At 47.7% G+C, this 26,082-nt stretch overlaps 1 protein-coding gene across 1 annotated transcript in view; it reads right to left on the bottom strand.

Annotated features, from left to right (window-relative positions):
* Positions 1-10,063: 10,063 nt before the first annotated feature.
* Positions 10,064-26,082, bottom strand: part of Ubiad1 (UbiA prenyltransferase domain containing 1) — an 88,486-nt gene continuing 72,467 nt past the window's right edge. The window contains exons 2-3 of the mRNA XM_076933746.1: positions 11,497-11,584; positions 10,064-10,270 (exon numbers count right to left, since the gene is read on the bottom strand). Coding sequence (XP_076789861.1) covers positions 11,538-11,584 — 47 coding nt within the window. The 3' untranslated portion in view covers positions 10,064-10,270; positions 11,497-11,537. The remainder of the gene's footprint in view (positions 10,271-11,496; positions 11,585-26,082) is intronic.

Genomic DNA, 26,082 nt, shown 5'->3' with positions numbered 1-26,082 from the left:
TTCTAGATGTGTAGACACCAGAGCAAAAGAAGAGATGGAGGATCTCACAGGCTCCCCCAGGTGTGTAGGTGTGTGCATATGCATGCATGCAGTGTGAGGAGAGCCATCTGCTGAGGTGCACAGGGCATGCCCACAGGGCCATGGAGTGGCCTGCTCCAAAAGCACATGGTTCAGAAGAAGCAATGCAACAGGAAACATTGGCTTTCTCTGTGGGGGGTGAGAAGGGAAAGAATGGAAGTGAAATCTCCCGTCAGCAACACAGTCCATGGATTTCAGTATTAAACTGCGGAACAAGCACCCCCACAGAGACACAACATGCCACTTAAAAATGGTTAGCTGTGTATAGCTGTGATCAGCTATGTCGGGTGGACAGCCAGGCTCTGAGCTAAGTATGTTAAGCACAAAGACAACATGTTTCCTGTTGGGTGTGGAAAAGTATATTACAACACACTTTTACGTATTGTACTGGTCTGTGTGGTTGTAATAACCTCTCTCTATAGGTCCAAAAGAGTTGGCTGCAGTTTGGAGATAGCTTCTTGGGCTGGCAGCCCCGCCCCCACCCTGTCATTCAGCGATTCTGAGCCATTGTTTCCATCCTTCTGGTCCTCTTCTGAGTACCCCTCCCATCCTTCCATCCTTCCTGGCCCAATATCAGGCTTACACCTGGCCACAGGAGTGATGCCCGCCCTTCCAGACACAGACACACCTCCCTCTCCTGCCTTGTTGCTCCCTGCCAAGGTGACAGACAGAGAATATTAATGAGGTTGCCCTCACCTTGCCCCCTCACAGGGCTGCATCCGGCAGGGAGAAGTCTTGCTCAGGCTGTGAGGGAGTCGGCTCCAGAAAAGGCAAAGCTTGAGGTCACTGCTGGGCCAGGTGGTGATGGAGAGGTAAAGAATGGGGGGGGGGTGAAGGGGGGGAGATTGAGACACTATCCCTTACCAAAAAGGCTGGGATCCCACTCCCGACCCCCATGGCCTGATTTCCCAATGATCTTTAGTCCTGGTGCTATGTGACATAGGGCAAGTCACTTAGCCTCTGTGTTTCTATTTCCTCTCTAGTGAGCTGGAACAGTCCCTTGGTCATGATGTTGATGAGAACAGCTAAGCCACATAGAGTTCCCGGCATGGCATCAGAGTTCAGGGAATGACATGATTCTCTATCTGTATAATTTTAAAATTCTTTTTGTAAATGGCAATTTACCTACATTCTAAGGATCCTTGTCTCGTGGTGAGCTCTCAAAGGTAGAGACTTGTCATATGACACCATATTGATACCAAGGAAGGTTTTGTCATATGGCTAAGCTCACTAAGGATAAAGTCGATGGTTGAACTACTTTAAAAAAAAAAAATTAATGCATGGCCATATTGTAGAGAAGTAAAGAAAACCTTTAGAAGTCTGATGGAGCAAGAAACTAAAACTAGGTCAAGAGAAGGCAATGAGCTGGCACTTGAGGCCTGTATTCCCTGGGACAACTGGTCAACCCACCCTACTGGTGGGTTCTTAAAGAAGCAGGAGAGACGGGCTGAGCCTGTATAACAAAAACCCCAGTCATGCTCTGAGAAGAGCCTGTCTGGGCCCTGGTGGGAAGGGCAGAAAACAGAGGGAGAACATATAATATCACTTCATGTGAGTGGAAACCATGCCCTCTCCCTCATGTGGGTTTGAAGCAAAAACTCATTTTTCATGTCCGTCCTGGAAAGCTATAAGCAGCAAATTGGTCCACATGGGTACAGGCACCTGGCAGAAACAGATGCACCCTCCCAGCTGGGACCACGAGAGGGTCCCTGTAAATAAAGATAGCAGGAATGTACTGTGACCCTTCAGAGAGAACTGGGAAGCCTGCGCTGCAGGGTGGACATCGCGTGAGGAGCCATGGCGTAATGCATATGTATCAGAAGGATACGCAGTCTCCTATCCACGGTCAACTTTCTCCATTCTTAACATTTATTTATTTTTACCTATAGGCATGTTCATGTGTGTGCTTGTTTATGTGCACATGTTTGAAGATGCCCTAGGAGTCTAGAAAAGGGTGTCAGATCTCCTAGAGCTGGAGTCACAGGCCATTTGATGTGGATGCTGGAACTGAGCGTAGGTCCTCTGCAAGTGCAGCAAGTTCTCTTAAACATCGAGCCGTCTCTCCAGCCCAATCTACACCATTTTGATGTTTAAAACCTTAGGAGGTACAGATGTAGCTCAGTTGAAGCCTAGTTGTCTGGCATGCATACGCACGAGTGTAATTTTAATTTTTTTCAAACTCCTGTTTTTAATGATGGATCTTAAAAGCTTTAGCCTCCCTTGTAACCCACTAGAAGTAGTGGGGGGGGGGAAGATACGGGTGGTGGGGTGGGGGGAGTGGACCTGTTTTGAAAGGTTCTTTAGAGCATCTCCCATCTGTGTTGTCTGGAAATTGGCAGCTTGGTTCACAGGTCAGCAGCAGCAGCTCCATCCACTTCCAAAAACGTCACTGATACACCAGCAGTCCAGTTGGGTAGAGTCAAAATAGCAAACATGAATCAGCAGTGGTGGCACAACCTAACAGAGGCCTCAACTCGGCTCTAGTGAGCAGGAGGGACCAGAGCCAACAGGAACACCAGAAGAAGTTCTCGGCTGTGCCTCTCTCAGCAAAGTGGAGATTAAGATTAGCAAAGGTGTGAGACCCACAAGCGTTGTACAGCTAGCTGTACTAGCAAGCTGAGCTCAGCCCCTGTCACTGTCTGTCGGGTTCCATTTATACTCCCTCCAAACATCACTGTGTCCTCCAAGGGTCTTGCCTCAGCACGTGAGTTTGTCTTAGCTGACACCACTCTGCCAATTATCCTGAGTCTGAGTAAGCAGCAAGAAACAACTGCAGCACACCACCAGAAGTTTCTTGGTGCATTTCTCTCTATGGAGTCCCGACAAATGGAACTCAACTCTGTAAGTCAGATCAATATGTGCGTGTCGTTAGCAAAGAATCTTTCATGTCCTTTCACATGCTTGCTTTAGCAGAACATGCTCTCTCCTGTGTCTGCTTCAGTGAAATGTTCCTTCACGAGTCTGCCTTAGTCTTTCACACCTGTGTTCACTTTAACTAAACGTTCCCTCACGTGTTTGCCCCAGCAAAACACCATCCAACTGACCTTCCAGAGAACCCTTAAGTTTCCACTTCACACCAGGTTCAATTCCCAGCACGAGCACCATACAAGTGAGGTATTACATACCTGTAATCCCTGGAGGTGGAGGCGGGAGGATCAAAAGTTCAAGATCATCAGCAGCTACATAGAGAGATTAGGACCAGCCTGAGCTATGTAAGACCCTGTCTCAAAATATAATTTAAAAAATAAGTCATGTAGGAATTAAGTTATAAAATACAAGGCCTGTTGTGGTGGTATACATCTATAATATCAGCACTTAGGCAGCTAAGGCAGGAAGATTATAGATTTGAGGATAAGCTGGGCTATGAAAAAAAAAAAAAGCACACAGAACACAAACTTTGAGCAGGAGTCAGCAGAAACAACACACACAGACCTGATCCAGCAAACACTGAATGTCCATATGGAATAGAATGCATGCATGTAATAGTTTTATATGTAAACATGGGCATCAAGAGTATGACAGGGTCAGCAAGGTGGATCCAGGAATAAAAACATTTGTAAGTCTGATGACATGAGTTCAATTCCGTGAACTCACGGCGGAGAAAGAGGGCTGACTCCAAAAATTGTCTTCTGACATCCGCGTGTGCACGGCAGTCACAAGTGCATCTGTTACTCGCACACACAAATAATAATGATAGTAATAACAATAATGATAAATGTAAAAGAGGGCCAGTGATACAGCTCAGTGGGTAAAGGTGCTTGCTGCCAAGACTGACAGCCCTAATTAGACCCCCAGGACCCCCATGGTGGAAGAAACCATCTCACTGGTTGGAGCAGTGAGTTGAAAAACAATCAAGGACCTGAGAATAAGCAGTGTTATAACAGAAATTCAAAGTATAGTATTAACTAGTTAGGATTCACCAGAGGGTGAGATATAGCCGCAAAGAGAACTGGAAAGGAGCTAAAACCCACACTTCTCAGAGAGGAAGAAACAGATAATGCAAAAGAGAGACTGGAGATAAAACACGGAGGCCTAGCAGAAGTGGGTGTTAGAACTCCTGAGACAAGGACAAAGAGTTGAGAGTTTTCCAGAACAGTCGAAAACCCTCCAACTCTCAACGAATCCAAGCAGGATAAATAAAGAGATTTCTATCTAAACACACCTCGGTTTAACCACACCATATCTCAGTCAGGATGGAAATCTTAAAAGCAACAGGAGATAAAAGGCTGCTGAGAGACATCGAGTCGACAGATGGAGAGGTTCTCACTACAAGACTCTAGAAGCCAGGACGGGAAGCATAGCACCTTCAAAAAGCCGACGGAAGACAACTGTCATCTGAGCATTCAAAAGCTTCTGAAATGGCTTTCCAAGAATGAGAACGGAATAGAGACATTTTCTGACAAGCAGAAACCGCCAGAGTTTGCAGCCAAGCACCTCATTCAGCTGGGTCCTGAAGAACAGACCTCTGGAGGGACAAGTGGTGTAAGTCGAAGCAGGGTGGCCAAGATGGCAAACACACGCGACTATGTACATATGAACAAGCGCATTGGAGATAGAAGGGGGCGGGGCAGGGAGAATGTGTGTTCAAGGTCCTGGAATTGTACAGGGGGAGGCTGAAGAAATTGTAGGTAACAATTATAATCTAAATATGCATGTCAGATTTTCTATGGTAATTATAGGAGATTAGAAATAGCATTATTATAACTTCTACATTAGTAGGAAAAAATAGAATAATGCGGGGGGTAAGCTTTGGTCAACAATGGGAAGAAGAGGGAGGGAGGGGGAAAAAAGGAAGGAGTGAAAGAGAGAGGGAGGGAAAATCAGGGACCAGACAACAAGAGGCTCAAAGTCAACTCAGGACATTTTAGAGATCAAGTAAAGATTAAATTCCAGACCTGCCACCCCCAATACCTAGTTCCTCCCTGCCACCTAGACAGTACACCCCCCTCTAACATGGCAAAACCAAAGAGATGCTGAATCCCCCATCTATAGGGGAAACACATCGTCTAAGATTGCTTTCTGTCGTTGAGATAAACACCATGACCCAAAGCAACTTAGGTGTAGGAAGAGGGATCACAGTTGGTTAGAATGTCAGAGCAGGAGCTGAAGCAGAGGCCATGGAGGAGTGCTGCTTACAGGCTTGCAGCATCGCTGATGCTCAGCTAGCTTTCTTATTTAGCCTGTGCCCACCTGCCTAGGGAGAGCACCGCCCACAGTGGGCTAGGCCCTCTTACAATAATTAGAAATTAAGAAAATGTCCACAGGTCAATCTTATAGAGATAATTCTCCAGCCAAGGTTCCCTCTTCCCACGTGACTGGATTTGTGTCGAGTTAACAGCTGTGACAAAAAGTATACCGGGATCTGAAACAGCACCTTGGGAGCTGGAAATATGGGTATGAGTTCTCGCTTTATATGCATGAGGAGCTGGGTTCAAATCCCCACCACCCACATTAAAAGCTAGGTATGTTTATTACATGTTGCAGACATGCTTATCTATAACATTAGCAATCTGGAGAACAGAAATAGGAGGGTGGCTGGCCTCCATACTCCCATGTCTGTAAACACGTGTGAACATGGATCGTACACACTTGTACATTCACACATATTCTTTGTTCAACAGATACAGAGCAATATCTGTCTTTCTGACAAAAGTCACTAACTTCTCCGTAGCCGCCTACAGCATAGGCACCTGTGTTCAGTAAGCCACTGGATGCTCACAGCAGTACCACAAGGTGGATGAGTAGTAGCTCACCTCTTTTACAGACTTGGTACCCAAGGCCAAAAAAGAGAAACAGCATCCCCTTAGTCGTGCAACCAAGATGAGGCAACGCAAAGGCGTGAACGCAGGCAGAGAGCCACCCTCCACTCTGCTCTGCCTCCCCACAGGCTCATGGAAAGAGACAGTGTACTGGAGTGATGCTACTTAGAGCTGGACGCTGGAGCAATGCGGAAGACAGCTGTAAAAGATGGTTTGGGGCACGTAGTAGAAATCTGAGTATGGAATCAGCGTGAGATGATATTATTGCTACCGCACGCATTTTGTGGCTTGGATTGTGATTATCATCTTACGGTTACACAGGAGGGTGTCCTTAGAGGACAGATACTGATATCTTCACGGCAAAAATACCAGGATGTTGTTACTTTTAAGTGTTTCAACAACAGGGAAGAGCGGTAAGGCAGATCTTGCCAAGCAGAACTCCCAGGTAAAGACAAGTACATGAACACTCTCACAATGGCTGTGCCCAATCAACCAGAGCAGGGCTGTCTGGTGGGCGTGTCCCCACTACTAAGTGGCTAAAACCTGGGTGGTCTCAAGTGACTGTGAGTTGCACAGCTGGATTTCACGAGTATCCCTGGGGGGGGGGTGCAAGAAAGCCATAGGGAAAGGGCACTGAGGTCATAGATGCTGTGTGTGCCTCAAGTATGGCGTTGCTGTCCTGGTGATCAAAGCAAGCTCATGGCCAGACTGAGGGTTGAAGCGGGACATGAGAAGCAAGGTCGGTGATGTCATCAAACTGTGCCACAGTTGGATCATTTGTGCATACAGGTGTGTGTGCACGTTCCTTCCGCAGACACCATCCACCGATCCTGGTTTGATTCTTTTGTTTCAATTTTAAAATATTTATTTATTTTTGTTGTATGCATATGAGTGTTTTGCCCGTATGCATGTGTACCACATGTGTGCACAGTGTCGATGGAGGTCAGAAAAGACAGTGTCAGATTCCCTGGAAGTGGAGTTATGGATGGTTGTGAGCATCCATGTGGGTGCTGGGAACTGGACCCATGTCTTCTGCAAGAGCAGTAAGTGTTCCTAACTATGAAGTCATCTTTCCAGCAACCTGACAACCTCCATCACACACACTCAGGTTGTTTGTTTGTTTGTTTGTTTGTAGACGATGTCTGTCACTGAACCTGGAGCTCATCAATTAGGCTAAGCTGGCTGGCCAGCTAGCCCCAGAGAGCCTCCTGTCCCAGTCTAACACAGTACAACTGTGCACTGGTTTTTGTTCTGTTCTGTTTTGCTTTTTTAGCATGAATGTGTGTGTGGGGGGGTGTATATGCCTATGTGTGTATATGCAGAGGCCAAAAGAAGTCACCAGATTGCTTGAAGCTGGAGTTGTAGACATTTGTGAGCTTTCTGGTGTGGATTCTGGGATTTGAACTCCAGTTCTCATGACTGAGCCCCAAGTGTTCTTAACCACTGCTGGGCCATCTCTCCAGCCCCCATTTTGTATTACGTTTATTTATTTATTTATTTATTTATTTATTTATTTATTTATTTATGTGAGGAGCGCACATGTATGTAAAGGCTAGAGGACAAGTTTCTGGAGATGTGTTTTTTCCTTCCATTAGGTAGGTCCTGGGGATCAAACTCAGATCATCAGGATTGGTGGCAAGCACCTTCCCCTGCTGAGCCATCTCTTGACTCCTAGAGTCTTTTTTTTTTAAATCATGGGTTCTGGGAGTCTATGTTTGAATACCCCCCCCCCACATACTGTGCAGTTGCATTTTGATTTTAGTTTTTTCAACTGTTTTGAAAGCTTCTGAACTAAAAAGTTAGAATCATGAAGCAGCAATAAGAAAAATAAGAACCCACCATAGAACTGTTAGAAAGGCCAAATTCTAGATACCAGCACCACCACTGCTGGGCAACAGAAGCTATGGTCTGCAAAGAGACTCTCTGGGACAGCAAAGAGGTGTAGCCAGCCGTCCTGGAAGCCAGTCTGACAATTTCCTTCCGAACTAAACACTCTCTGAATGCACACAGAGAGCATCCCAGTCCTCACGAACCACCAGATAAATTGGAAATGTGTGACTACACAAAACCTACACACAAGTGTATACAGCAAGCCTTGTTCATCATTGTCAGAACTTAGGAGCAGCCGAGAAGACATCGTGCAGACAAACTGTGATGGACAAACTGTGGGACATACAGACAATGGAATAGAACTCATCACTAAGAACAGGTGAGCTCTCCGTGGGGCTGGGGAGGTGGCTCCCCAGGTTTTGTTGCACAAGCATGAAGACCTGAGTTCATCCCCACCACCCACATAAAAGCCAGTACCCTGGTGATCTGCTGTAATCTCAGCACTGGAGAGACACAGACAGGTGGAACTGGTATGTACTGGTCAGCCAGTCTGGCTGAGTCAGTGAGCTGCAGAGCTGCAGGTCAGTGGAAGACTACATTTTTTTTTTTTTTTTTTTTTTTTTGGTTTTTCAAGACAGGGTTTCTCTGTATAGCCCTGGCTGTCCTGGAACTCACTCTGTAGACCAGGCTGGCCTCGAACTCAGAAATCTGCCTGCCTCTGCCTCCCAAGTGCTGGGATTAAAGGTGTGTACCACCACCGCCCGGCAGGAGACTACATCTTAAAAACAAAAAACAAATAAACAACAAAAAAAGGAGCTAGCAATTAGGTAAGACACCTGACAGCCTCTGGCTTCCACATGTACATAGACACATGTGCCTGCACACACACACACACACACACACACACACACACACACACACATGTACAAGTACACACAAACACACATACATGGGCAAGTACATATATACACACAGAGAATACATTTTATTGTTTTTTAAGATTTATTTTATATGTATATATTTTATATGTGTGTGTATAAATTACTTGTTTATCTACATGTGTTACATATATATTATGTATATATGTATGTGTACCAAATGCACACAGGTGCCTGCCACTCACAGCATGCACACTACTGAGAGGGACCCCTGGTGTCATCTACGGTGATACGTGTCCTGCATGAAGGGTTTGAGGATGAAATAGGTTCTCTGAGCATTTTGTAGGGCGGGGAGGATATGGGAAGCCTCTTAGCTTCTCTATGGGATCTAATACGAGCTCTTAAAAAAGAAAATTAAAAGGGGCAAAAGTCAAAAAGAAGCCAATCTAATCATGTCAATCCTTCACTTGAAAGTGTGTCCTCGTGAGACCATTCAGAGCAACTTTCCCAGCAAAGGCCCCAAGCCAGGCTGCCTGTCACCAGCAGCAAGAATGAGCTTGCTGTGAACTCTGACAAGGAATAACAATATCAGATGAACGAGCTTCCACACAGAACAGCCGATGAATCCTGATGATAATAATTAGGAAAGGGAGAGGAAATTCAGGACCAGGGCCAGAGAGAAGGCTCAGCATGCAAAGGGGCTAGCCTCCACCCCGGTGACCTGCGCTCAAATCTCAGAATCACATGGAAGAAGAAGAAAAAAAACTGATTCCCACAAGTTGTCCTCTGACCACCCACACACTGAAAAAAAAGGAAAAAAGAAAAGAAAAAAAGGAAGGAAAAATCAAAAGTGCATTTACGGTATGATACAATCACATGAAGTTCAGGGGCAGAGAGAAAATGAGTCCGTGGCCTTTACCTTGGGCAGCATTTATGAGGAAGGGCACGGGAACTGTACGGACTGCTACAGTGCTCTGTTTAAGATGGGTGATGGTTATGTGGATGTGTGTGGGTGGAAAAAATCAATTGTACCCTTAAGATACGTGCTTTTATAAGATATATCTCAAAAGAACTACAAACACACATACCCTCAAACTCTTAAAAGGTGGCTGGTTTCTCAGTGTCTCTCAGACAAATCTGAATCTCTTAACACTCAGTTTAATTTCTTTGCATTTAATTGAGCACGTTTCTTCTCTCCTCGTTGTGGCAGAGACAGCAAAATAGATGACCCTGTGTGTCCCTGCCCAGTGAAGATGCTTAGTGAGTGGATCTACGTGGGGACCTAATGGGACCCGAACGGGGGAAGGGGGAGGGAGTTCCTGACACCAGATGGGTGGCATCCTTGACCCCTGGATATTTTCCAAGCCACTTGGGTAAGTTTGCCTTGCCACCCTGCAGGCGTCGCCTCCCCTCCTCCACCCTTGGCTTCGGCATCAGACCCCACCCCTTACCGTTACACACTTTACAGCCATTGTTAACCATAACGATTCTTACCCTGGAGAGAAATTGGGTTCCATTTTATATTTTATTGCCTCAAAAAGGACATTTTTTACCTTCCCACAGTCCGCAGCCAGCAGGAACAAGACGATAAATCTCAGAAAAGGTTTCCACCAAGATAGATGGTCCAGCCAGGAGACCACACTGTTCCGAGCAGGAAGCGAGAGGATAAACAAGCAGTCAGTTTTACTCCGCCAACACCCACTGGTGACCTGTCCTCAGCTCCACCTGTACAACATCAGGGAACATGGATGAGGGAGGGGATGGGCCCACATCTCGAGAAACCAGCTTCTCTCCCAGCTTTCACACTCCCAGTTTGGGGTGGGGGTTGGACCGGGAGGGAGGGAGGGCACCATCTGGGATGTAAATAAATAGATAAATAAATATTGACACCCTTATTCACCTCATTCAAAGATGTAGAATGTTTGCCTAAGCATGGCACCAGTCCTTGGGTTTGATCCCCAGTATCATGTAAACTCTGAATGGTTTATTACACGCATGTGAATAGTGTGTACATACAAGTAAACCAAGAACTCAGAAACTGGAGGCTGGAGGTTAGTTCAAGGTCAGACTGGCAGGATGAGTAACTGACGACCCGACCCAAGTTTGAACCCTGCAACACTCACAAATGTGTAAGGAGAGAACTGACTCCACAGAATTGTCCTCTGAGCTCCGCACGTGCCCCTTGGCACATGTATGCCCCCAACGCACACATCATACACACAATTTTTTTTTAAAAAAGACAATCAAGGTCATCCTTAGCTGCAAATTGAATCTGAGTCCAGCCTGGGCTACATGAGTCCTGTCTCAAAACAAAAAAACAAACAAACAAAAAAAAAGGTGTCGTTCGTTCCCCTGAGAAACACAGATGGTTTCTTGAATGCATGCGTGTCTCCAGTTCGATTGCACGTAGTTTAAGACAGCCCTGATTTGCTCCATTGTATGGATAGGAAGACAAAAGCAGGCTGTGAATGTCAGCCTTGCAACCAGTGAGGAACAAGCTGGGAAACAGGACTCTTTCTAGGATCCCACTGAGGATCCTGACCAGTGCTCCCCTCAGTGCTCCAGGAGCTAGTCAAAGATACTGGAGAGACCCTGAGGCAGAGGGCAGAAGAAGGGCCTTTGCGACTGTGAGGCCAGACTTTGTCCTGAGCCACTCCTGGTGCTCCTCTCTCCTGGTAGTCGCACCTCTTGGTGTTCTTGCCTCCTAGTGCTCCCACTGCTGGTGCTCCCACCTCCTAGTGCTCCCACTCCTGGTGCTCCTCTCTCCTGGTAGTCGCACCTCTTGGTGTTCTTGCCTCCTAGTGCTCCCACTGCTGGTGCTCCCACCTCCTAGTGCTCCCACTCCTGGTGCTCCTCTCTCCTGGTAGTCACACCTCTTGGTGTTCTTGCTTCCTAGTGCTCCCACTGCTGGTGCTCCCACCTCCTAGTGCTCCCACTCCTGGTGCTCTCACCTGAAAGAAGAAGAGTTGCCAAGATCTCTTTCTTTCCATTTTCACCATATGACTTGCACACAAAGAGCATCGTTGGAGAACCCATGGCCTGCCACAAGATAACCCAGAGAAGTCAGTGACAAGTACCTTTACCCACTGAGCCATCTCACAAGCTCCAACAAGGGAAAGACAGAAGCAGAACCAGATCTCACGGCTTCCGATGCCAGGCCGGTGGTATCTGCTTCTTATCTAGCACCTCGCACCCCCCACCACCACTACAAACACACAGTCTTCCGAATATTAGCTATCATTTCTTTCTTTTGTAAGATTATTTTACATGTATGAGTGTTTGCCTGCATGTGTATATGCTGCGTTATGCAGTACCCAAGAAGGCCAAAAGAGGGCAGAAGATCCCCTGGAACTGGAGTTAGAGATTGTTGTGAAATTCCATGTGGGTGCTGGGAACTCAATCTAGGTCCTCTGCAAATGCAACTAGCACTCAGCCACTGATTCATCACCTCTCTCACCCATCTATTTATTTGTGTGTTTATTATTTATTTTTTTTTTATTTGTTGCTGCTGGATCTTTTTGCGACAGAGTCTACTATGTAGCTCAAGCTGGCTTCAAACTTATGATCCTCCTGTCTCTGCCTCCAAGGGCTGCGGTTGCTAGAGTGTACCACTATGTCCGTCAGCTATTATTCCTTCTTAATGCAGTCGAGAACATGGGATTTTACTAGTAGTTATTTAATAACAAGACCATGGAGTTGTAAAGCTTAGCACTCATGAAAGAAACTAGTCTCACAGCCCCACATATTGCATGATTTCCATATATATGAAATACCCAGAACAGGAAAATCCAAGGAGACAGGAAAAACATTAACAGTTGCCTGGGGCTGGGACGCAGTGTGGTGCAGAATGGGAATAACTCCTATTGTGGGAAGAAAACATCCCGAAGCCCATGCTGGTGATAGCTGCGTGATGCTGAGTCCAGTAAAAAACATTGGAGCATGCGCTTGAGCTGGCTGACTTTATAGTCTGTGAAGGGAATTCAATAAAGCGATTTTCAAATAAAATCATTAGTCTTTCCCAGCTTGTGTGCTTGCCATGAGCTAGTGGTGGTGAGAGCGACTCGTGCTGCTGTTATTACACCGGAAATAGAAGTGAAAATATCCCAGCCTGAAGACTAGCACGGGGACCCTCCTTCAAGCACATTTGTCATGGTTAGTTATAAAGTGTCCCCCTAGGAGGGCTTAGGTGTTAAAGGCTCTGAGCACAGCTGGTGGCGCCACTGGATCTTGAGTGAGCTGACTTCATGGGATCACGGGGGGGCATGCCTTTAAAAGGGACATCTTCTCTCAGGTGCCTTTCTTTCTCTCTTGCACGTTCCTTCTTTCCCTCACCCCTCCATGCCACAGGGTCAGCATCCTCATCCACTAATTTAGATTGACATAGCCTCCTGTGAGCCGGGAAGCCTGATGTCACAAACCTGAAATCCCATGAAAAAAAAAAAAAAAAAAAAAAAAAAAAAAAAGGTTATAAGTTCAAGGCCTGTTTGGGTGACAGACAAGTGAGTTTCAGAACAACTTGAGCAAGTTAGTGAGACCCTATCTCAAAATAAAAAAGTAGTTTCAAGAGTGACATTAAAAAAAATAAATAAAATGAAGAAATGCATTGGTTTTATCCTTGCTGTAACCAATGTGCAGGATTATATGGTGTGTTATAGGTTAAAACTTTTGTGACCCATGAAGCCACCCAGCCCAGGGCAGGACCTCTGCAGATCCATCCTTAGCTATCTGGGTAGAAGTAGATCAACACTCACTGAGACTCACTAGGGCTCTTGGCTGTGTTCTGGGGTCTCCAGAAGCCACTCTGCCCCCTGGCATGATACTTTGACCCCTAATACCCTCAACATGCCCCCAGACAGCAAGCAAGCAGGGAAGGAAGTAAGGACATGGGACACAGCTGTGAGCAGGTTCCTCTGGCCCCGGTGATGCAGGACAGCAAGATAGCACAAAAGGCTCAGAGTTTCTGAGCAACAGGCTGGGCTCTGTCTCTGCTGTTGCTTCCTCCACAAGAGTACATGCTCAGGTGCATCCAAGGCCTTTGTGTGGGTGGCAGGCAAGGAAATAGAACTTGTGGGGGCCTAGGGCATTAGGCTGTGTGTCCTTGGGAAGTTGGGAACAAAGGCTCATCACTGTGACAACCAAGTCCTTCTGATGGGGAGAGTCTGTGAGGCTCCCTCACCATGCTGCCGCTGATCCCTCAAACACATACACAATAAATAAATGGATGGTTTTTTTTTTTTTTAAATTAAAGAGGAATGGCTGTCAATTGCAGCAGAAAGGCCTACCCTATGGTGCAGGAAGGCACAGGAAAAGTAAACACGGCAGCATGGTGGATGGTCCAGCTGGTCCCAGAGAAGCTGCCAGAAGCCCATGGCACACCCCAAAGGCCTGAAAGGAAGTCTCACTGCTTGCTGTACTAGAGGAATGGAGAAGTAGTAGTCAGAGAGAGCGTGGACTGCCTCACACGAGGCCATAGCTGGAGCCAGAGGAGGCAGAGAACTGAGTTGAAGGGGATTGTGATTGCCAGGGAGCCAGCCTGTGGCCAGATCGGCAAGGGATGATCAAGGACTAGAGACAAGACAGAGCCAGAGATCTAAGATGGCTTGGAAAGGCTTTGTGGCTTTATTCACGTGCCTGCCACCTCTGGGCCTCCAGAATCACATGACAGAAAATAATTTTCTCCTGACTCCCTGAGTTCCAAAACTGGAGATACTGAAGCAGGCAGATGCCGTGGGTGCCCCAGAGTGATCAGTCCCACCTTTGCGGTCTCCTGGGCCCTCTTACACCAATTGTAGTTGCAGTCATCCAACAGTAAGTCATACATCCCAGCTCTGGCTTCCAGTCTCTCAAACACACTTCTCCCTCCCCAGTATCTTCCTTTCTGTATGCCCACCAATAGCTCCCATTGGTCCTATGGCCAAAAGGTCCCTTCGAGCTGGACACTTTCCATGGCTCTCTTGTCCCCCAGCTTAGATGGCTATCCTTCCCAGATTCCTCAGGCCTCTGATTTCTCAGATAGATTTATGACAAGACTACCTGCTCAACCAGGAGTATTCAGAAGAAGGTTCTGTCTTTTATGTCTTTGTCCCCAGAACCTGGCAGAGCATCTAGAACATGGAGCCCTCAGTATATGTTGGCTCAGTGAATAGATATTTTTTAGTGGATAGATAGTTTTTGTGGTTTGGGTACGATGGACAGATGGGTGGGTAGATAGATGATAGATGCATGGATGGATGGATAGATGGATGGTTTTAGGCTGACTGTGTAGTTGGGTAGATGAATGGGTGGGTGAGCAGATGAATATATGGATAGATGAATTGTGGATAGGTAGAAGGGTGGGTAGATGAATAGATGGGTGGATAAGTGGGTTGTTGAGTGGATGGATGGATGGATGGATGCATGGATGGATGGATGGATAGACTGATGGATGAATGGGTGAGTGGGTTGTTGAGTAGATGTATGTATGTATGGATGGATGGATGGATGGATGGACAGACAGATATATGGGCAGATGGGCAGATGGATGGAAAGATGGATAGGTAGATGGATGGATAGATGGATGAATGGACAGACTGATGGATAGATAGATAGATAGATAGATAGATAGATAGATAGATAGATAATGGTTGGATTGTTGGATACATGTACACAGTCTTAAAATCTTTAGATTGTGTTTTCTTGATATACTAATCATTTGTTGGACTGCATACAAATAACCATTTCTGCAATTATCAGAACCATGTAGCCCAAATACACTAGGGTTTCTGTCATGCACAAAAGTCCAGATATAGGTGCTATTGGGCTAGGAAGGGTTTTCCATCAAGCTCTTGGGACTCTGGGTCTTTGTGTTTCTGCTCCACCATCAAGGCTTCTTCATTCAGTATGGCTGATGATGCTCTGTCTGTCACAACTGCATTCCAGGGAGCAGGAAGAAGGAAGGGATTGTCTTCCTAGATGTCTGGTGTGTTGTTTCCTTACCTTTCAGATAGAAACACCCATCTCTGGGAACGTTGCTGAGTGTAAATTCCCTTGAATTGAGAACAGGAAACCTCTGTATTTGTACCTCTGGTCCTGGTGCTGGAGAGGCCTGGCCTCGGCCGTGTGTGAGCCTTCTCTTTGCCCATACGGCCCGGCCTGCCAGTCATTGCTCCTCGTGTTCACTGGTCCATCACAGTTTCATTGAGTGTCTGTTACAGCTTCATCTTTTGCCAGCCCGATGACCCTCACATGCCCTGGATTCGAGGCTCGGTTCCTGTTCCTATATAGTGGGAGAAATAGTAACCTCCAGTGTCTGACGTGTGGAGCAAGGCATGATGCACACAAGTACAGAAAAGGTCACGACCAGACGTGAAACAGGTCAAGGGTCAATGCTTCAGTGGATTCACAGCAAAGATGATGGGGGCCGTTGCCATCTGGATGCAGCTATAAGTCGTGCTAGTGTTCAAATCCATTCTGCAGTAAATGGGGGGTCTCCTGGGGTCCCTGTAGCACAATGAGAGGAACTGTTGCCAAAGCTCATTTTCTCTAAGATATCCACCAGCCGGTTGGGGCTCTGACACCCTAAGCTCTTCAGTGTTAGTCTGGTGGAGCCTAGTCCCCACCTCCCGTCTCTGGTCTAGAATCCCCAACCCTATCCCCATCAGCTGGTCTAGAGAGAAGCAGACTGCAGAAGGAGGTTGCCCATTGCCATGGAAACCAAGGCCAGAGCCCAGCACCCTGCAGCTCCTGGGCACATAGCAGATGTGCTACTCTGAGTCTCAAGTTTCTGTACATCCTCCTACCCAGTAGGTGTATACACACACACACACACACACACACACACACACACACAGCCAGCTGGCTGACCTAGAGGACTAGCAGCCGACACACCGAGCTGCCCTCAGAATCCAAGATTCTCCAGCTGGTGGAAGACAAGCTCTCTGGGCAGAAAAGCTAGTCTCTGTGGTCAAAAACAACAAAAGAAAACCTTGATCTTAAGGGTCTGAGATAAGCGAGCTAAGGATGACCTTAGCTGTCATGCTCATGAAACAACCCACCCGGACCCCTGCACAGTCTGCATATAAACCATACACCAGTAGAAGCACTGGCCCTTTAAGAGACCAATGAGTCTTTCAGCTCCCAACCAGGTGAGCTGTCAGTGGGTACCATAGGATATTCATAGGCCTCTCCATATCACCAAAATTACAAGACTGTTACAAATGGGAAGTGATGACATCCCCAAAGGAGCAATCTGGCCTCCATCACCTTCACCACTGATCCAATGTAGGTCACCAAAAATAGACAAATGGGACGTTAGATGCCCGATTGGATAAGGCTGTAATAGGGATATGACATTCCCTATTTAGTATTCACAGCCAAAAGCGTTTGAACTGAACCGAATCAGGAGGAAACAATCAGACCCATTCGGGTCCCTGGTATTTTACAAGATGTCAGAGACGGAATCTTCAAAATGCCAATTACAAGAAGGACTGGAAGCCTAGATCACAGCAGACCAAAGGGACAGGTGGTCTAATGCAATGCGTGGTCACAGGACTACTCAGATCAATGGGATGCTCACCCAGGACCAGCCTCTCTCATCTTTGGAGCATGCTGGGCACTTCCCTTCCTGCAGAGGCTGAGGAGAAGGACGAGTAGAAAAGGGGAAAGGCTGAAGCTGTCCACAACCTCCCCTGGCCCAGTTGAGAGCCAACGTGCTGAGGGGTGATTGCTGGGAACTCCGGTGACAGCAGTAATGGAGGACAAGCAGAGCTGGAAGGCTGAGCCTTGTGTGGCAAGAGTGTCCGTTGCTGAGCGGGGCAGGCAGGCTATGCTGCCAAAGGACTAATAAGACTGGGGAGATGGGAGTGGGCAGGAGCTGGCAAGGAAAGGCCAGGAAATGGTAATGACTTGGAGCCCTGCACCAGCACATGGATACCAGAGAGCTACAGGATCAGGTGCCACTGTCCCCAAATCACAAGCAGCCATCACCCCCCACCGCTCCCATCATCTGACTTCCCAAAGCCCATCAGGACTTCCTATCCTGCCCCCCAAAGTTCAGTCGCCTCCATATTCTTCTTGCCCCGTGCCAGCCAGGATACCCGGGAGAAATAAACTAGACGAGAGATTCAAAATTTAATCAAAACTAGTAACAACAAACCTTTCGTGGAGATCAAGAAGCAATTGAGTTGCAGGAACACGATGAAGATCGGTGCCCGCTGAAATCCCTGAGATCCTGGGAGAGCAGGAGAGGGCAGAGACAGAGGGGAGAAAAGGGGGAGAGACCAAGGAGAAGAGGGCTGGCTTCCCCCAGTCACCAGAGGGGAGGACAGGGTATGACAGAAAAGCCCCAGACACTCTCCTAAGGAACCCAGAAGATATTTAATCTAGACTGGAGTCCAGCATGTCTTCTGAAATGTAAATGAAGACTCTTAGTCTGGGGACATCAGAGAAGAGATTGAGAATCAGGAAGGGGTGGGATCTCTTGCAGATCCTCTGTTCTATGTAGGTAAGGAGACTGAATGCACTGGGCAATGGTGGTGCAGGCCTTTAATGCAGCACTCTGGAGGTAAAGGTAAAGATCTCTGTGAGTTTAAAGCCAACCTGGTCTACAATGAGAGTTCCAGGGGGAAAAGAAATGGAGGAGGAAGATGGGGAGCAGGAGGAAGAGGTGGAAGAGGGGCTGAAGGGAGAGAAGGAGTAGGAGGGAGAGGAGAGGGAAGATGGAGAGGAGGGGGAAGATGAAAAGGAGGGGGAGGAGGGAGAGGATGAAAAGGAGGGGGAGGATGGAGAGGAGGGGAGGAGGGAATGAGGGAGAGGAGGGGGAGGAGGGAGAGGAAGGGTAGGAGGGGGAGGATGGAGAGGAGGGGGAGGATGGAGAGGAGGGGGAGGATGGAGAGGAGGGGGAGGATGGAGAGGAGGGGGAAGATGGACAGGAGGGGGGAGGATGAACAGGAGGGGAGGAAGGGGAGGATGGAGAGGAGGGGGAAGATGGAGAGGAAGGGGAGGAGGGGGAGGAGGAGAATAGGAAAAAGACTGAGAGCAAAGAGCTTGAGTTATCTGCCTGAAATCACACACACTCAAAAATTATTGACTCCAAACCCCTAAACATGGCTGACATGGGTATCAACTGGAACATACCAACACAGAGGGGTCCCCTCAAGCTCTTGATACTAAGGCAGGGTCAGGGACACTGGAAACAGATACTCCTGAAGCTACTTATTGAACCCAACAGATGGGGATGAGCAAGTGAGATGGAGGGACACAGGCAGGCACAAAGCTGGAAGCAGAGAGAGGCATGGGAGGCATGACCTCCCACCTGGAGGTCTCCATAACATTTCCCATCAGCCCTGTGAGCCCTCTTCAGGGGCAGCACCATCTCTGAGAACAGCATCCTATGAGTATCTGGTGGAGGGCTGGAGAGATGGCTTGGTGGCTCAGAACACTGCTCACTCTTCCGGAGGACCTGCATTTGATTCCCAGAAACCACACAACAGCTAGAACTTCAGTTCCAGAGGATTTAATGCCCTTAAACACAAGGCTCACACACAATGAACAGACACACACACAGGCAAAACACCTATCCACGTAAAATAAAAAATAAAATATTTTTAAAAGGTGACCTGCCAGTAAAATGGAGTGGTCTTACCCTTCATGGGATCCTCAGACCACCAGGACTCCTGAGTTACTCCAGCACCATCTTTTGGTCACAACAGGCCTGAGTTGACATCTGATTCTACTCCTGCCTGTGTAACTGGAAGCACTTGATTGACAGTTCTGAGCCTCGGTTTCCCTTTGCTCTTTTCATCCAGGTATTGTGTCACAGCATCAAGTAACACAGGGTGCAACCCTGGGGGAAACACCCCCACTTCGAAGAGGGAGAAGCTGTGGGGGGCTCCCATCATATGGGTCTTTGATTGGACTCATGTTGTCAGGCTTGGTGGCAAGGTCCCTTACCCACTGAGCTACCTCTTCAGCATAAACACTTGCTTTCTGTTTCCTGGTCGCCACAATGTCCACGGCTCTGCTCCACCAGTCACCTTCCCACCAAAATGCATTGAAACCTCTAAACTGTGGGGGAGGAGGAGGAAGAAGAAGAGGAAGAAGAGGAAGAAGAAGAAGAGGAGGAGGAGGAGGAGGAGGAGGAGGAGGAGGAGGAGGAGGAGGAGGAGGAGGAGGAGGAGGAGGAGGAGGAGGAGAAAGAAAAGAAGAAAATTGGAGCCCTGGTGGGTTGAATTACAGCCTCATGTAATGGCCTCTTGTCTTAAGGCTAATTTCATTGACTCCCCTGACTCCCTCCAATGGGCCCTTGAACTTAGAGCCCAGCATCTGGCTGAGCCATGCTCATTCATAATATACCAGGGGCCCCCAGTCACCATGACCTTCTCAGTTTGTGGTTGCAGAATTATTTTACTTATAGTGAAAGATGGGCAAAGGAGAGCCCAGGAATAGGTTTACATGCCTGTGGCCCCAGCACATGTCGCGCTGAAACAGGAGGGTTTCTAGTTTGAAGATGATCTGGGCTAGATAGTAAGATGCTATCTCAGAAAAAAAAGTGGAAGCAGTTGGAGAGATGGTTCAGTGGTTAGGAACACTCTTTGCTCTTGCAGAGGACCTGAGTTTGGTGCCCAGCACCTACATAATGACTCATAACCATCCATAACTCCAGTGCCTGATGACATCCTCTCTGAATTCAGCAGGCACCAGACACACGTAGAGCACAAACATACACACATACATATACACACAAATACATACATACAAACATACATGCATGCATACATACATACATACAAATATACATGCATATATGCATACATACAAACATACATACATGCAGTCATAACACCCATACACATAAAATAAAATATAAATTCAGGGAGTTGAGGGCCTAAAGGACAGCAAGAGACACTCCACATTGTCTCCCTGCCCACAGTATGTGACAGACATCTTATTTCTCCTCCAGTTGATTAAGTCAATGACTCTGGTACTATGGTGACTCTTTCCTGGCATTCTGGCCTTTTGGTGCCAAATAAATGGCCAGGTGGCAGGTATACGTTACAGTTTAATGAGAGATTCACTCTGTACCCTGGTGAAAGCATCCCTGTCTGACAACCAGAGGAGACCTTAACATGCGTCTAAGATGTTAAGAACAATATTCCGCACCAGGTAACAATAACTCATCTGTGTGTGGCTGTCTCGGTCTCCGTGCTCATGAAGTGTCATCCTGAAGCTCTCTCTGTCAGACTGAACCTGGCTCCACCACTCCCAAGCCCCGTGTGAAAGCTATTTTTCAAATACTGCATAATTTTCCACTCCAGATGGCAGGGCCTTGTTCCAGAACCCTGGGGATCTGTGTTGCCACTCTCCTCTTGGTGCTTGCCATAAATTCATAGTGTCTTTTCCCACCACAGATCCATCTGTCACCCAAATCTGCTGAGTCACATGACCCTAGCTGCCGGGCTGCTTGTCCTCAGGCTGTAGAACCCTCTCTGCCTGGGGCTAATCTCAAAGAGGCCAGCCCTCCATGTCACCTGGTAAAATGGCTTGAATTGAGGAACTATTGTCAGGTGTGTGGTTTCTTGCTCATGGGAGCCCCAGAGGCCGGTCTGATGGGAGTTTCCTTCTGATGTTCGAGGGTATGTCTGGGGCGGGGGCTGTTTCCAGAGAAGTTTAAGTAAGGCAGGAAGACCCACACCAGACATTGGCAGCCCCATCCTGTGGACTCATCCTGTGAGCTTGGGTTCTAAGTAAAAAGCCATAGGAGAAAGTGAACTGCAGACACAGTGTGACCAGCCGCCTCAGGCTTCTGATGCCACCCTTCCTCACCATGGCGCACTGTATCCCCTCAAACTGTGAGCCAAAAGTAGCCAACCCCTTCCTTCCCTACTTCCTTCCCTTTCTTCTTCCCTCCTTCCTCTCTTCTCTCCCTCTCTCCTTTCTTCCTTCCTTCCCTCCCTCCCTCTCTTTTCCTCCCCCTTCCCTCCCTCCTTCCTTCTCTCCCTCTTTCTGTCTCCCTCTCTTCTCATCCTTTCCTCCCTCCCTTCCTTTCCTCCCTCCTTCTCCCTTCTCCCTCTCCCTTCCCTCTCTCCTCTTTCCCCTCCCTTGTCCTTCCCCCTCCTTCTTCCCTCTTCCTCCCTTTCTCCTCCCTCTCCCTTCCCTCCTTCCTCCTTCCTTTCTTTAATTGCTTCTGTCAGGCATTTTGTCACATCAACAAATAACTATCATTGGCAAATGCTGCAGCTGAGAACCAGCCTCGCATTCCTCTGTGACACAGGATGGCAAAGTCAAGATGCACATAAGACAGACATGTGCACATACACATCCTAACATGATGTCTTTTCCCGCCCCAGTTTGTTGGTTTCTTGTGAATTGCTCCGGATCACTCATAACAGAGACTGGAAAAGCAAAGCATTTGCTAGATCAGGAAACAGATGTGTGTTCCTGTACAGATGTGTATGTGCCCGTGGCTGACACGCCCTGTGCACTGCAGCTGCCATAACCGCCCACACCCTGCATCTATGGACACCCACTCACAAGTTCCAGAACACACCTGGGGAGCTTCGAAGGAACCAAACCAGAGAGCTGATAGATAACTCAAGGTCTGCTCCCATACATCTTGGGGCTTTAGGTTGATGCTCATGTCTACCACCACGAGGTGACACTGCTTGGTGACACTGCTTGGTGACACTGCTTGGTGTTGACTGACAGATTTTTTTCCTTGGGGTACTTAACATATGTTTATTTTCTCCAGAAGGGGAACCCACCACAGACCAAAGCAACAATCATACCACAAGCCAACTTAGTAAGTCAATAGTTTTCTGGGGTTACTGACAGGGGTATGGCTCAGAGGCCACTGACCAGAAACAGGGATGATTCAGAAGTAGCAGCATCACTGAAAAGCCCACTCCAGCACGAGTGACAACTTGCAAAAGCCCTCCCACAGCCTGCAGGCAGCCCCAAACCTGAGAAACCCTCCCAGATCTACCCAGCAGTCTCCTCCCCCACCCGGCCTACTTCAGCTATGAAGCTGGGGGAGGGGGACGGGGAAAGGAGATGAGAATCTTTCCAGTTTTCGATTTCCCAGACATAATGCACTTTTATTTACCTCTGAAGTCTCACAAACCTTCCCCTCCCTTCTGAAGGGAATATTTCAATTCAGAGAAAACTGCCATAAAACAGTTGGCTTGGTGTTTTGTTTTGAGCTGGGTCTGGCTGACGCCATATCCCAGACTTCCACTCTGAGCCAGGGAAAAGAGTGGGTTCACAATCTCTGTGGAGACACATATGCTCCAAACTTGAACTGCCTGTTTTTTCTCTTCAGGCTCCCATCCGACGCTCCTCCAACTTGGAAGCCATGATGACCAGCAGATCCTTGAACGTCAGCACCATCTTGGACCATGCACCCAACAGTCTCAGGGAGGTCTGGTTATTTGTTCTTTAATGGGGTACAGGGACCCCAGTAAGTGGTGGTGGATCTCTTTAGAAGTAAATACCTGGGGTGTCAGTGCCATAAATAGAGTGTTTCAGTGACTTTGGGGGTGAGCAGTCTCCCTTTCGAAGAGTGCTGTCTGGCTTTGCACTCTAGCTCAGGAAGGAACAATGGCCTTTGCTTGGGGTAGTGTCTGTCTTCAGTCTCTGACTCTCTACTGAATTCCTCTGGTTGTGTAAATCACATAGTACTCTTGGCTGCTCCTCTGTCTTGCCCTAGGAACACCAGGTAACCATTTGCAGAGCCTTCTGCAGACTTCCCATCTGCCACTTGACCTTACTCAGAACAGTAATTTCTCCCACCTTGCTCATGATTTTAAGTTCCACCAAGGGGTGGCATTATCTCAGGTTCCCCTCTGCTCTGTCGCTATTCGGGAAGCCAGTTCAGCCACAGAATCTCTTCTGGCCAGCCTTGACTTCTAGAGGTCAGCCACCACGGAAATTCTGAACCACGTGGTCGGGCCTCACACCAGCTTATAAGGAATGCACCATCCCCCGCCTTCCTGGAGCCCATTAGCAGCTGGAGGTTCTGACATTTCTTGTTCACTCAGTGAGCCCTGCCTGACTTTTTCCAAGTTTCCAAGTGTCATCTTAGCAGCGGGTGAGCATCCTTCCTGGCGTCCTTGCCAGGATGTGGAGTCCTGTATCCTGGGAAGATGCTTGCTCATAGTGCAACTCTCCGGCTCCAACTTCACGCTGCATTGCCTTCAACCTTAGGACCTTTTCGATCTGGCCCCAGGCACACTCTTCAGATCTCTGCCCGTCACTACAACCTCCTTGATACACCATCTGTTTTGTGAACCTTTCCTGTGGAGATGCTGAACCCCACAGGCTGGACACCAAGGAAAGATCAAAGTAGCCATTGCTCCAAAGTTCAACTTGGAGAACCAGTGAGTTTATCAGGCTCACTTAAGGTCACGAACAAGGGCTACAGTAGCACAGGTGACCCCAAAGCAGCTGCATCACTGAGAAGTCTCATCCAAGCATGGATGAAATTTCCACAGTCTCCAAGATCTCAAGGCTGTAAACCATTTGTGGTAAATTACATATAGCTGGGAAGAATGGCTGGAACCTCAGGTGAGGATCTCCCGACTCTCCCAATCTGCCCAATGAAGGGATGTCAACAGACCTGATTTGAGGGTCTCTTGAGTGTTGTCATGGCTACTCTGATGAAGATGGTAATGATCCTCATGTTCGTGGGACAGCATTCTCCAATATCATCCTTTACTTCTCTTATTTGCAAACACAATCATATACTGACCCCAGTTAAGACAGGTGTCCACCTTAAGGTAGATCCTTTCTGTTTTCCAAGCCTGAGGCCCCTGTATGGCACCGGCAAGCAAGAGTGCCACCTTTAGCCAGTAATGGGCCAAGTCTGCAGAGCTGGAGGGCTGATGGAGGGATTTGAGACTGTCAAATGTGCCCACCCATGTGCCAACTATCAACAGTTCTCTCTCACCCACAGCTCAGACCGGTGATGAGCAGCAGGCTTGCTGGAGTCGAAAGGCCAAGCCTTCTAATTAAGTTCTGGGTCTGGTTCTCTGCCTCATCTGTCCTGGAGTCACAAGAGCTGAGAGTCTCTTACCACACGCAGTCCAGGAGGCCCTGTGGGTTTTACACTTTACCTCCATGGGTGCTGACTTCACCCCAGCTTGTCCTGATCCATCTCCCACATGCTAGGGGCCCCCCGGGCCATAGCTCTACGACTATGTAGTATCTACAATGATTCTTCCACGCCTGTCAAATGCTTGTCCATGCCAGCCAGTACATCTACCCCCATACCCTCTTCATCTCAGCTTACCACAGTTCTGGTTTTCACTCACGCATTGCTGCCATGTGACAGGCTCTTCATATCTGCTCTACCACCAGGGACAGGCTTCTGGTTGCAGAAAAACAGCAGGTCATGTGTCACAAACAAACAAACACGAACTCATTTCAATTTGTCTCTCCCTAATCTCGTCCAGCCCTCTCTTCCATCGGAGCTCAGAAGCTGGGCCCTCTTCGAAAGGAGAGCAGAATTAGACGAAGGGGGTAACTTGGGCTTTGCCTCAGTGGCCAGAGAAGCCCCAGCTGGAAACACAGGGAAGCTCTGAGGCTCGGCTGAGCTCTTGGGGCTGACTCAAATAGAAGACTCTTGATTCTCAAAAGAACTAACTGGGAAGTTTAAGTTTGGGGGTGGAAAGGGGGAGGCCACATCTACGGTCAAGATTCTACAAGGTTAATTCTTTAGAACTGTGACGTTGAGGGAGCAGAACTCTCCCTGTTAGACAGAGTTCAACTGTCTTGCCCAACTTGAGCCTAATTTTACACTATTTGTGCTCTCTGTCTCTGTCTCTCTGTCTCTCTCACGTGTGTGTGTGTGTGTGTGTGTGTGTGTGTGTGTAGATCAGAGAGCAACACGATGTAAGAGCTGCTTCTCCTCCTCTACCACATGAGTCCCAGGAATGGAACTCGGGTCACCAGGCTTGGTAGCAAGTGCCATAATCTGCTTAACCACCTCACCAGCCCAATGGTAGCCTTCTTAAAAGCCATTCATCACCCACCTAACAGCCATCCTTGTGGTCCATTATATAAAACCTTTTGGGATATATGAATGGGCTTCTAGCTTCCACCAACCCAGACCTTAAATGGTGAATTCCAACTTTATTCTTATCCACCTACCAGATATAATTCTATTTTTATTTTAAGTGTGATGTTTTTGTTGGTGGTGGTGGTGGTGGTGGTTTTTGGTTTTCTGGTTATGTTGTTTGTTTGCCTGCATGTCTATCTGTGCACCACTTGAGTGCCCTAATGCCTCTGGAGGCCAGAAGAGAACATCAAATCCCCTGGACTGGGAGTTACAAAGTGTTGTGAGTCACCAAATGGTTGCCGGAAATCGAACCCGAGTCCTCTGGAAGAGCAGCCAGTGCCATTAAGCACTGAGCCATCTTGCCAGCCCACGTTTTTTTTTTTTTTTTTTCTTTAAATAACTCGAGTAACATTTTTTACTGATGTATTTCTTAGAACCTGGATTTATGACTTTCTTCATATGGTTACTATAAAAAATTTCACACAACTGCTGCCACACTGGAACG

Source organism: Arvicanthis niloticus, chromosome 5 (genome assembly GCF_011762505.2).
Source record: "Arvicanthis niloticus isolate mArvNil1 chromosome 5, mArvNil1.pat.X, whole genome shotgun sequence".
Classification (NCBI taxonomy): Eukaryota; Metazoa; Chordata; class Mammalia; order Rodentia; family Muridae; genus Arvicanthis; species Arvicanthis niloticus.
Note: the sequence above shows the minus strand (reverse complement) of the source record. Positions and strands in the feature narration are given on the sequence as shown.